Source organism: Neolamprologus brichardi, chromosome 23 (assembly GCF_056152115.1).
Source record: "Neolamprologus brichardi isolate AB-2024 chromosome 23, ASM5615211v1, whole genome shotgun sequence".
Classification (NCBI taxonomy): domain Eukaryota; kingdom Metazoa; phylum Chordata; class Actinopteri; order Cichliformes; family Cichlidae; genus Neolamprologus; species Neolamprologus brichardi.
This window is the reverse complement of record NC_142125.1, coordinates 3,713,146-3,726,479: the sequence shown is the minus strand read 5'-3', so window position 1 is coordinate 3,726,479 and position 13,334 is coordinate 3,713,146. Positions and strand designations below refer to the sequence as shown.

General features: G+C 42.1%; 1 protein-coding gene across 3 annotated transcripts in view; it reads left to right on the top strand.

Annotated features, from left to right (window-relative positions):
• Positions 1 to 13,334, top strand: part of tle2b (TLE family member 2, transcriptional corepressor b) — a 97,456-nt gene that overhangs the window by 22,339 nt on the left and 61,783 nt on the right. For all 3 annotated transcript variants that reach the window (XM_087836608.1, XM_087836607.1, XM_087836606.1), the window contains one exon: positions 879 to 942. In XM_087836608.1, the coding sequence (XP_087692734.1) occupies positions 879 to 942 (64 nt within the window). The remainder of the gene's footprint in view (positions 1 to 878; positions 943 to 13,334) is intronic.

Sequence of the window (13,334 nt, the reverse complement as noted above, 5' to 3'; positions counted from 1 at the left end):
AATATGGGATGCCTGTCATACCAAATTCTTTTCAGTTTCAGTCTTATCCGTCTCTCTTCATTCTAACAGGCATCCGTTTACACTAATTTGGGGAGAAATATGCTATCATTGTGTCTCTCCGTATCAACCTTAACGTGATATTAATAAGAAATAAATATATCACATCTAATTTTAAAATACTGCATTTTTTTTTCAACAGCATAACTGAGTTTCCAACATAAAAAAAAAGAAAGTTAGGTAATTCAGGTCATTTATTTTTAACTGCTGGAGGTGACTGATCAGCTTATCACGGCTGGTTGACCTGAAATGACCTTAGCTAATAGAGATAAAGAGTTAGGTTTAAAAAAAAAAGCCTCTTTCTTACACCTCAGCGGGCTGGTTGAGCAGCCTGCTGTGATACATTAACAGTAATTCACTGCAGGGTGTGGTGGATCTGTGCAAAACAAGCACACACATCAGTAACGCCTTTCATAATAATGACCCACTGGAAGTTTCTTCGTTTAATCGCTGTTGATTCGTTTTAAAACCACGCACTCTAGATATCTGTCACGTCTACAAACAATAACAATAATAAAAATGCGGCGCAAATGTGCAGTTTAAGCAGAATTGAAAAAACTTTGCACTTGGTAGCACAGAATCGGACACCTTCCCACACACGTGGTGTTTTTATGGTGAACTTCAAGAATGAGAGACACCCGTCAGGCTGTCGCTGTCATAGGTGAACATTTTCTGTGCTACTTTAAGCAGATCTTAGACCTTAAATAGTATTTTTTTTTGGCATGTATGGTATAGCAACCTGAGTCCTGTGTAAATTATTTCACTGGATTCAAAGAAACCATTTCATTCATGTGTTTGTGCTTTTTCTCACCCTCGTGCAGCCTGAAGCTGGAGTGTGAGAAGCTGGCCAGTGAGAAGACTGAGATGCAGAGGCACTACATCATGGTGAGTCCAGTCACATCTTTACCAAAGCTATATGTTAATTGACTAGTCTGACCAGGGCTCTCTGAGAGGAGTCTGCTGGGTTAAAATCAAATAGATGGTATATATTGAGGGAAGTATCTTAAATATCAATAACAGCAGATATTTAAGATAAGGCACATTTGCACAATATAGTCTTTGCTATCGAGAGTTTTTCTCACACGCCGTTTATCTCGCTCTTTCATACCTGTCTCCGTATCTCTCGCCTTATTTTATTCCTCACTCAGACCTTTTATATTGTCTTTTTCTTTGGCTCTTCCTTTTTTCTCCCGTGTGCTAACAGCCTGAGCGCCTCGTGTCGGTGTGTCTGCGCGACTAAAGGCTCACATGTATCGTAAGCCTTCGTCTGTGGTACAAAACCCACACAGAGCCGACCAGAATACGATATGTACCATCTGCTAAGCTGCTCGCATTTCATAAACCTGGGAGAGCAGGCAGGATCAGGGCCGTAAGCTAGATAGACACACAGATGGAGAGACATAAAGAGGGAGAGAGAGAGAGAAGAGAAGCAGACTGGCAGATAGACTGACAAAAGAGAGAGAAAGGTAGAGAGAGAGAGAGCACTAAACAGGCAAACTGGCAGACAGACAGATGGATGGAGATGGCCACAGACAGGCAGGAGATCAGCAGATAAACACACACACCCACACAGACACCCACTCACCCACACACAGGATGTACAGGGTACTCGTTCATTCATCCATACTTGCACACGACCTTGTTCCTCTGTCCTTACGAGGACCTGATACAAGTGCATGCCAAATGCTGTTACACATGCATTTCTCCAAATAAAACAAAATTCCTTTTTTTTTTAAATAAAAGAGCATAAGAACACTCTCTAGCACAGGGGTACACAGTGGGCCAAAATTCAAAACTGGAACAAAGTCGCAGGTTAACTTTAATATTTATTAAAAAAAAAAAATCTTCCTCTAGATATAAGAATGAATCTTTTCTTATGGACTCAAACAAGTTTTGCTGAAAAACTGAATATGGAACAAGCAAAGCTTAATACTAAACAATATATATATTAGCTGTATAATACCAGTAGGCCAGCTCTAATAGTAATTTGGTATGGCTTCGCGGGCCAAATATAATTAGGCTGCGGGCCAAATTTGGCCCGCGGGCCAGAGCTTGACACCTATGCTCTAGCAGTTGCTATTCTTATTACGTACAGTAGTTTGGTAAGGCCTGACAGCCTCCCCATATGGAAAAGATATATATAAATCTTATAAAGTTTGTATCTGTCTTGTGTGAAACTTGTATGAAAAGCATACAAGAGTGAAAACAGATATAAGATCCCTTGAAAAATTATATAATGAAACTTGTATGTTTTGTATACTTACTAAAACAATATATGAAAGTAATGAGAAACTGGCCACTTTCATGAGTAAATCATATAAGTTTTTACTATTTCTTTTCCATATGGGTCTGGTCGCTAAGGAAATAGTGTAATTCCTGACCAGCTGGAGAGGTGTTGTTAGGGGTTGCTAGCTGTCGCTAGGTTAAATTAGAGACTGCACTACATACAAAAACCTCCATGCAAGCGCTTTGGTCGTTAGCATAATGAAACAACCTGTAGAGTGCATGGAAGATGAAAACTAGTCTGCAAACTGGAAATGAAAGTAAAAGAAGAAGAAAATGCACCATTGTTCAGCTCACTGCACTTGGGTGGCTTACTGCTGTGACCCAGTCCAGTGTCTGCTAATAGTTCTTTTAGCTAATACAGCATGTTTGGACAATTGTGTGATTGAAGTCACTGAAACTGTTTTCACGCATGCACCGCAACCCTGAACATTTCCGGGCGATACGTGAGAGCACAACTGTCTCGTGCTGTTGGATCAGACGTGAGCCAGTCAACCTGTGAGCCAGAGTCTGCGTGATGTCATTTTGTACCGATGTGCAAATAACACAGATAGTAGTACAGTGTTCCCCTCCTGCACGCAGCATCCAGGCTGCTGCCAAATGACACAGAGTACTTCCAGTCGTGCCAGCGCATCTGAGGCAGGCTACATCCTGCTGTGAGAAAGAACAACTGTGGAAAATATCCAACCTCATTATCTCGAAATTGGCTTGAGTTCATGTGTGAAAATGTCTCGAGATAACACGCTGATCGTACGATTCTTTTGTCGAACGAATATTTTAGTTTCACGAGAAGAAGACTGAGCGCTTCACCAGCAGATCTGCTTGTTGCTCAGGTCGCTCGCTCAGGTTATAATGACATCTTTAAAACGACTGGAACAGAAATCCGCTGTGCTGCTTGCAATCTAAGTGGCTGTTCAGCAAAAGCTACGCGAGCTCATATTGAAGTTATTTATTATTCACTTATTCTGATTTACAATTGAGTTATAACAGAATTTCTGATTTCGCTTAATTGTATTTCCATGATTTGTCACTTACTCCCAATACGGGAGCCTTTTCATTACATTTTAAAGTTATTGCATTTTCTGGCAGCTGCATAAACACTATAAAACTTTAGATTGATGGCATACTGCATATCAATAAATTCAAGCAACTGGACGACCAAATGCTGATTGAGGATTCCTAACAACACGAAAGCATGTGCATTAAAGATGAAAGGTTGTCAAACTGACCTCATTATAAAGTTTTTAATGTGCTTCTCATTATAAGAATCAAGAAGATGCATGCGCACATAGTTGAGCAATTCAGGCACTCCCCATTTTCGCTTCACACGTTTACTGTGGGGAAGAAAAAGCTTAGATAAACATCCGTCTTCCCCAGTGTAAATCTTCACCACCCTTTCTTATACAATAGGGGCAGCGGCATGCCAGAACAGATACATTTCCGTGTCTTTCAATAGTCAGCGGGATTTAATCAAACTTGTGCATATTATATGTCACAACCTCTGTGACCGCTGTGGATGGAGGAGGAATGACGCGCAGTATCCGCTGTTGTGCGTTTAAACACGAGGCTTTAACGGCCGCCTTTTGCAGGAGGTCAGGGAGCTGCAGATGCTGATGACATACCCATATAGGTTAGCATAACAGAGCGTTAGCACCGCAGGCTATAATATTTGAACAAGGGCTCACCGTATTGTAGTGGATGGCTAACGCAGTGTAATGCTACTTCATAGGCATGGCTCAGAAATGAGAGGGAGGGAAAGAGGGAGAGAAAATGAGAGAGAGAAGAAAGAGAGGCTCAAAGGGAAAGATAGCTTGAGAGAAAAAAAGGCTCAGAGAGTGTCAGACAGAAAAAAAAAACAGGGAGCTGCTGAGGGAGGAAGGGATACAAAAGGAGGCAGAGATAAAGAGAATAAAAGAGGAGAGGGAGAGAGATGCAGAGAGAGAAAGAGTGTGAAAAAAAGCTGAAAAGGAATGAGAGAGAAGAAATGAGAAAGAGGGATACCAGGGGACGGAAAGATGGAGACTGAGAAAAAGATGCTGCGAAGGGATGAAATGGACAGAAAGGGAGAGAGAGGAAAAAGAGTATGCAACACAGAGTGCGAGAGAAAGAGATAGCGACGTGTTTGTGTGTGTGGTTGGGGGGGGGGGCGTGAAATGAGAGGGCGAGAGAGATGGAGAAGGAGAGAGAGGGTGCACGCACAGACACGTAAATAATGTGAAGCAACAACGGACTCGCTGCGCCCACAGAGGAGATAACCCAGAAGGCTATATTTAGCTCGTTAGGCCTGTCATCCACACTGAGGCCTGTTTCCACAGGCTGGGGCTCTGCACACCAGGCTGCACTGCTCCTGCCTTTACTATTCATCGGTTTTAAGCTCTTTAAATACCAGGGCGAGGGGTTGGAAAGTAGGAAGGTAGTTACACATAACTGGAGCGCATGTAAGTTCATGTAAACTGTAAAAGCTTTACATTCAAGATGACACGACAGTTAAGAAACATATACTTTGTGCCTAAAGGTGGGAGGTCTGGGTGTCTCTTTGGCATCAGAAAGCCTGCTGCTTTAGAGCGGTTAAAAAAAGACATGCAAGTTGAAATACGCTTCAGTCTTTGTTTTAAATTGCTTTCCTAGTAAACCATTTTAGTAAACCTCAAAAATATTCTGTGAGTAGTTTTTGGTTGCCGTTGATTGGCTTTAGAATCAGTCGGTCGGTAATTTGTTTCCTGAACACGAACGAACCACATCAGAAATGTTTCCGTTTACTGCGTTCTCAAGCCAATAGTCTCACACCACAAAAAAAAAAAATGAAAACAATAGTGTTTGCACAACACGCCATCATGCCACGATTGAGTCAACCCAGGTCGGGCTGTTGCTGCGTATGTCCGTGGGAGCGCCATCTCTGATCTGATTGTTCTTGGCTCTACCTGCACTTGTCCCATTTTCGGAGCAGCATCTTGCTCTGCGGTCGTTTCAGCAGGACAGCGCCCACCCACAAAGTACCAAAATAGCTCGCGTAGCCAGACTTCAGTCCTGATATGTATCTTTTTGAGCATGCCTGGGACATGCTGGGCTGACATGTTCATCATTGGCAGCAACGATGCAACGTACAGCTACAGGCGGCACTCACTGAGGAATGCAGAGCAATTCTTCAACAACAGACGCGGATGCTTGAGAAGTTCATGCGCAGATGGATGACTACTTGTATCACATTCAGGGGGGGCATACTTCATATCAAACATCTTGCACATATAAATTTTTTCTAGTGGTGGTCTATAAAATGTATTTACATTACTTTTTTTGCCTGCTATAATGTCTTCACCCAGCACGTGGTGGCGTTGCTTGATCAGCCATTCCTCTGGTAACTTCTCAGAGCTGCTGCATTTGTGCATTTATCACAAATGAACCGGTGTTATGATTTTTGCTTTGGGACATGTTGAAAACAGGTGTTAACTGAGCTCCCAGTACAACCACCTTACAGCTGGTGTACGAAATTACATGTGAAGGACAGTTTTTTATGTGGAAAACCACAAATAACTCCTTTATTCTTGTAAACATGAGTTATTTTATTCAGTTTAATCACAGTGTGGCTGGGAATTGCAGGTTTTACAAATCACATTTCTTTGTATTAATCGTCTTTAGGCTAACGATAATTGCTAAATGGAGGTAATAGTGCTGAAAAATACTAATTGACTAATAGCAATAGACTGGAAATGCCCCGTGTTCATTAAACTATTTGAGAGAACGATGCACAAACAAATCAACACGAAAAATAAACTGAAGTTAGAAAGTAGCTGTAGTGTGTGTGTGTGTACACAGAAGGTGCAAGTTTCACTGTGCTGCTAGCTCTCTCCTTATGGCATTAAACTTTGCTTTTTCCACACATTTACCACTTTAATTCTATAGTTGGCAATGGGTACGTTTTACACATTTCACGCTTCAAGAGATGATGCCATAACACCCTCAAATTGCTCCTGTTTGTGGCGTTTTGCCGCAGTAAAATAACACAGCCAGGTTTGGATGTAGTATATTTCTATGTTTGGCAGACCGAGTCTCTGTAGCTCTTTGGATGGGATATATGTTTTATGTTGGCTAAGCTACTGGGCCTGCTCGCTGGCAACGTGCACACACACACATGCGCACACGCAGATAAACATCAAGACGTGCACATTGAGTGTCTGTGGGAGTCTTGCTCTTATCCGGCAGTTGCATTTATAATTCATGGCTCTCAGATTTCACTGCTCTCCTGGAATTCCACTGTGTATTTTTAAATAAGGTTACATTGTAGCCCTGGTTAATCAGCGGGCGTAGACATGTCGGTCACATGCTCGCACGGCGCGCAAGCAAGACTTCCACCTGAAGAGCTGCGTTCGCCCAGCGTGGCCTGAGGTCGGATCTCGCAAAGGACACATGAAAGAGCGCGAGGCTCGGGGGAATTTGAAAGGAAAGGAGTGATAAAGTTGTTTTCTTGCGTCATAAAACTTCCAAAGTCACCTACGGTTGAACTTCTTGTTTTAACCTCTCCTCTCTCTCCTTCCTTCATGGCTCTAGGCAACATGAGGGTAAGAGATTGGGATGCTTGTGGGCCTAAGATTGGAAAAAACTCCTTGATGATGATTTTATGGCTGAAAGTTTTACAGTCAGTTTCTGCCCTCGTTTTCTCCATTTTCTTTTCTTTGTAGGAGTTAATGCCTTCAGAAATCTTTTTTTTTCTGCAGAGAATTGCCTTTGCTGCAGCTCTCCTCTCATCTCTACTGTCAAACACAAGACAAAACTCTTACAGAGGGGTGGACTGCCCAGCCCCTTTAATATAGAGTTTAAAAAAGACATGTCTACTGGAGGGTGACAGCTCGCAGTTGGGAATCACATTAGGTGGCCTCTCCATCACTGCGTTTGTGTCTATGTGTGTAAGTGAGGTACAGTGGAGCTGCAGGGGTCTAGGGTTAATGAAGGGCCATGCTGCTGGCAAGAGACAAAATATTGTTGCATTATGTTTCATAATAAAAAACAATCGCAGGATGAATCGCTTGGTATGAAATTATAGATTTTATAATTGTGTTTTCCCTTCCTGTACGAGGGGACTGCGAACAATAGAGCTGTCATCATTTCAAGCTACCGTTGAAACATAAAGCGATGATTTTAACAAATTCAAAGTGCCTTAAGTGTCAAACAGCAAGTGGAGACTCGAGATACGAAGCCAAAGCATTCGTTTCATAATTCAAGAAGCCTAATAATTAGACTGAACATGGCAAATACTGTAGTCACTACAAATTTTACACAGGCGATTCTTAATGCAGATAATCAGCCAATCACACGGCAGCAACTTGATACATTTAAAGCATGTAGACCTCGTCAAGATGTTCTGCTGAAGTTCAAACGGAGCTCAGAATGACGAAGAAAGTTGATTTATGTGGCTTTGAATTAGGGCTGCCACGATTAGTCGACTAGTCACGATTACTTCGACTATTAAAGTCGTCGACGACTAATTTAATAGTCGACGTGTCGTTTGAAGCTTTGTAAGATCCCAAAAGACGCAGGAATGAGTAGTAGGATTTAAGAGTGTAATAACGGACTGAAACAGAAGATGGCAGCACTGCATGTACAAGGATGCCAGCTGCCGTTAAACCCCGAAGAAGAAGAAACTGTCCCAGAATTCATAGCGCAGCCCAGCTCAGTTTCCAACAATGGCGGCAGCTAGTTAGTTTTAATATTACTCTTATTATTCTTTCTGGTTCACAAAATAAACGTTTAACATATTTTCAGGCGAGAATGTAGCTGTGTAAACCTCAAATATCTGCTCAGTTTATCAAGACACCGCATATTTTCAAAAGCGCTCTGACGTTTTCTGAGACGTCTGTTAGCCACTAGCTCAATAGCTAGCCGGGGGCTAGGCTCATTAGAGCCCGTGAGAACACCGGACTCCCGGCAAATCATTTTCAAACCCACCGCCGTCTTTCGCTACTCAGGTTAAACATGATATATAAGTCACTTAGATAACTTACAAATGTTATTGTTTGGCTTTTTTGTAGTATTTTATTTGTTCCTGAGTAAATCGGTTTGGCTGAGATTAAAGTTATAGTTTTTACACAGCTGAATAAACGTCAAGCAGACAGCTGATTATCAGAAGTGTGAGATGCTGGAGAATATACTCCGGTGTCCTGTTATATTTTAGATAGCAAGGAGTTTATTAAACTTCACCGAAACAATCTGCAGATGTAATTAAAATTTAATAAACTATCATCTTGTCTTTATTTTTAGTTAGCACAGACCTTAAACACTTAAAGCTGTAAGCTAATGATAGTTATATAAGAGCTGATGCTGCTGGTGCAATAAGCTGTACGCTGTATGTCCAATGGATGATGATCTGATTAGTCGACTAATCGCAAAAATAATTGGTGACTAGTCGACTATCAAAATAATAGTTTGTGGCAGCCCTACTTTGAATGTGGCTTTATATTCGTGTCGGAGTTTACAGAGACTGGTTTGAAAAAGAGAAAATATCCAGTGAGTGGCAGCTCAAAAAGCCGTGTTGAGAATGAGCGTTTCAAGCTGACAATATGGCAACAGTAACTGCTTGTTACATCTAAGGTATGCAGAAAAGCATCTGAGGGTACACTTTGCATGGGCTCACCCAAACTGGACAACAGGTCTTGATTTCTTTGAATGGTAGGGTCAGAATTAGTGTAAACAACATGAAAGCGTGGCTCCATGCTGCATCGTATCAACAATTTAGTCTGCCGCTGGTGGTGTAACGATGTGGTGATTTTTATTTTAGCTAACCGAGGGCCCGTTGGTACCACAGCTTAGCTGAGTACTCTAACTGATCAAGTCCGTTCCTTTATTACCAAAAGGGACGTGTAACCATCTCCTGATTGCTGCTTCCAGCAGGATTAGAAACTGTCAAAAAGCTCAAACAAAACCAGTGTCTTGAACATGACAGTGAGTTCACTGCGCTCAAATGTCCTCCTCAGTAACCAGATCGCAATCCAGTAGAGCACCTTTGGGATGCGGTGAAACAGGAGATTCCCGTCGTGGATGTGCAGCTGACAGCAGCTGTGTGATGATATCATGTCAATATGTACCAAAAATCTGAGGAGTGTTTACATCATCTTGTTGAATCCGTGCCACAAAGAGCTGAGACAGTGTTAAAGGCAAAATAGGGTCAAACCCAGTACGAGTAAGGAGTAACTAAGAATAACGTGACCAGTGATTATAGCTTAATGTTTTAGTGCATGCTAAGCTTTCGTGGAAAATAATGCAACAGTGAAAGATGTGTGTCTGTGAAGGTTCTCAGTCATCCAGATCATCGTAGTCTAAGGAGCAAAGAAAAGCGTCTGGACTTCTTTAAGTTGCTTGAAGACGTTTCACCTCTCATCCGAGAAGCTTCTTCAGTTCTAAGGTCAAATGGTGGAGAGTCCCAGATTTAAGGTCAAAGGTCACTCTTTTGAGGATGCCAATGTTCACATTTTGGACAGAGAGGACAGATGGTTTGAAAGAGGAGTGAAAGAAGCATCTATGTCCACTGTGAGCGACCATCTTTGAACAGAGGCGGTGGTTTACGACACCAACTGTCTGCCATCTATAATCCAGTTTTGAGTTCCCTCCCCAGACGCCTTAACGCCCACTTACATCCTGGGCCATCTGACCTCAGGAATTCGCATGATAAGGTGGGGCCAGGTTTCACAATGAGCTCACCCGAAACCCTGGCTGATTGGGACCCACACCCAGTTTCACACCTTGGCTCAGGCGATTAGAGGATCATCAGGGGGTCCTTTTGTCCCTCTGTGGGGGGAAACTCCCACTAGGTTTATATCTGGGACTCTCCACCATTTGACCTTAGAACTTCTGAAGCTTCTCGGATGAGAGGTGAAACGTCTTCAAGCAACTTAAAGAAGTCCAGACGCTTTACAGATAACAGATAACTTCAAAACTAAGCTAAGCCTCCTCTAGTGGCTGTAGGCTAGCATTACACCTGCTGTTTTATGGCAACTTTTTGAAAAGCTTTTACTTCAGAAGTTTGCATTTTAAGGATTAGTTGGCATTCATTGCATTAATATCAAAACTCAGAAACATCATGCTGCTCAATTTTTCAAATTTAAAACGATTAAAAGAAAACTGAGGTAGAAAAAACCCCACTGGTTGGTCACAGTAGTAAATAAGTAACATTTAATATTGGTATTTCATTTCTTACATAATTTATTAGCTAGAAAGCTTACATTAATGGGGTTTCTTTTAGAATCGCAGTGTGTATCAGGCTTGCATTATAGAGTTTCATGCTTTTGCTCATGTTTTGTCTCATGCAGTCATTTTCTGGAGCATTGCGAGGATGTGTTTGCGCATGGTTTCTCTGTCTTAGTTTGTGTGCGTGTGTGTGTGCGAGTATATATCTGTGTGCATTGTCCGTTCAGCCCCTCAGGCAGGGACTGTGTGTGTGTTAGTGTGTGTGTGTGTGTGTTAGTGTGTGTGTGGATTAATGCAGTGCTCTCAGCCTCTTACTCCACTCCCAGCTCATCTGTCTGATTCAGGATGACACACTGTGTTCTCTTCAGCAACATTACAGTCACAGACTGCTTAGGAAAGGGGGGCGGTGGAGGATGTAGAGAAAAGGAAGGAGGGCGTATAGAAGCAATGAGAGAGAGATGGGGACAGTGAGATAGATAGATAGAAAAAGGGGTGAATAAAACTGAGATGAAAGAGAAATATGAGAAAGAGGCCACAAGGGCATTGGCAGAGAGTGAGAGAGAGAGGGAGGGGAAAAAACAGAGCAAGGACACTGCTGAAGAGAGAGGGACGGAGAGAAACCCAGAAAAGGAAGAAAGTGCAGATTTTTCTACACGAGGATGATGGAGGAGGGTTCAGAAAAAGAGAAATGACGAGAATCAGTTGGAAGTAAAAAAAAAAAAAAAAGTGATGCGTGATAGGAGGAAGGCGAAAAGGGATTGGACCGTGCTAAGCTAAATGTTGCCCCACCATCCACGAGTGGGAGTTGGCCAGGCAGGGATTTAAGCATGGCCAGATGTAGGGAAGGATTGAGTCTGTTTTAAGAATCTTAAACCTGTCTGAACTGTCTGGAGCGAAGTAAACAAACAAGATAGGAGTATTCATAAAGACTCTGTTGCAGAACATACTGTACACATGTGTTTAAGGATAGAAACCCCTGAAATTCAAGGTCAGTTATCCGGCTGTTGTTGCGACTCTCTTTCTCTGATGAAACTGGCTGCAAGAGAAGCTGCGGTGAAACTGGATGTCAGCTGTGACTGATTTAGCCGTCACCCGCTGACAGGACACAACAGAAAGTCAGCGTCTGCTAACATAACCTCCGACGTGGGTTAGCGCAGCGTGCTAATAAATGTTTTAACATCGGCGGTATGTGTGCGTGTCCAAGTGCGTGTGCGTGGGCGGGCAGATGAAAGAGACAAGCTCGCCCGAGAGACATCGGTGAACAATGCTTTTGTTAAGGCTTTTTCACGCACACACATGCACACTTACACCATGCTCGAGTAAAAGCATGCCTGTAAGCTACACACAGACTGTATGAATACAAACATGCTGTACAGCATTACACACACACACACACACATGAATGTCCCATTTAGATAAATCACCTTGGATTAGACCCACTTCCTAAAGCTCATTTTAAAGTCTGCCAGCGTTCTTTGCAGAATGCATAGAGGAGATAGAGGGGAAGAGAGAGAGAGGGAGAGTCTGGCACTGTTGTCTGACACTCTCTCAGCACCATGAGGGTGGAGGGAGGGAGGGCGGGCAGGAGCGGGGGAACGAAAGAGCAAACACTCCCCGAAGAATGGACGAGTGCAAAGGAGGAGGGAAACACAAGAGCGAGGGAAGAAAGAAGCAGACAGAGGGAGAGCGTTTCATTGAGAGAAACGCAGGAATGCTTTTCGTCTGTTTGTGCCCCGATGATGACAGTGCAGTCCGCGTGTTATTAGCAGGAGATGGATGCTAGATATGAAGTGTGTTCAGAAGAGTGGGATGTTACAGTTCGATCAGATAAACAAGAATTACACCGCTACCTCATTTATCTAAAGTAACCCGCCTGCTGAACTGACATAATGAGCCGAAAAGCAAGCAGAAAATGAAGGAGTGATAATGGAGTGAGTGAGATGTAGACTCAACATGAGTATACAAGTATTTCCTCTCTCCCTCTCCCTCTGTTTTTGTCTTCTTTTTATGTTCGGCTACACTGGGAATTGAAAACATTTTAAGGCTTCGCAGATTTTATTCTCCTCAGCTGTATGGGCGAAAAGCTTCACTTTAAGGGAAAAAAGAAAAATTGCGCACAAGTCAAAGAATTAAGATTTTGCTTTCTTTTCGAAACGATATAAAAGACTTCAGATTTGTAGAAAAGTAAAAGTTTGCAGATGCAACTAAGTGTTTAATTAAATTAAACTTGCTCCAGTCTGTTCAGTTTACTTCCAGTAGAGGTCAGTTTTCATATTAAATCGAGACAGTATCTTAGAAGCAAAGTTGCCTTTCCATTCACAAAGAAAATACTTATTTATTTATTATTTATTAACCTTTATTTAACCAGGAAGATCCCATTGAGATTAAAAACCTCTTTTTCAAGGGAGACCTGGCCAAGATAGGCAGCAGCAGGTGTCTCACAGTTACAGAAATTACTCAAACACAGGCAGCAACAACACACATGCAACAATAAGTGAAAGAATACAAATAAAATAAAATAAAATTCAATAAAATTCAAATAAAAATAAAAAAGTCAGTTAAAATGACAATCAATCTAATTGAAACAGTTGTATGTTATGGACTTGGCTTCAAGGATTCGTAGTTTAGATTTAAAAGCACTAAATGAAATGAATTCAGTCATTTTCCTTCTGCAGTTTGTTCCAAGCCGAGGGAGCTAAATGGACAAAAGCTCATGGAATATTATTAAATTTACTCAGTCTGTGCCAAAACTGATATGTATAAAAGATGGATGTAGCCACTGTGAAGTCACTTACGGGTTAGCGAAATCCTGCCTCAAA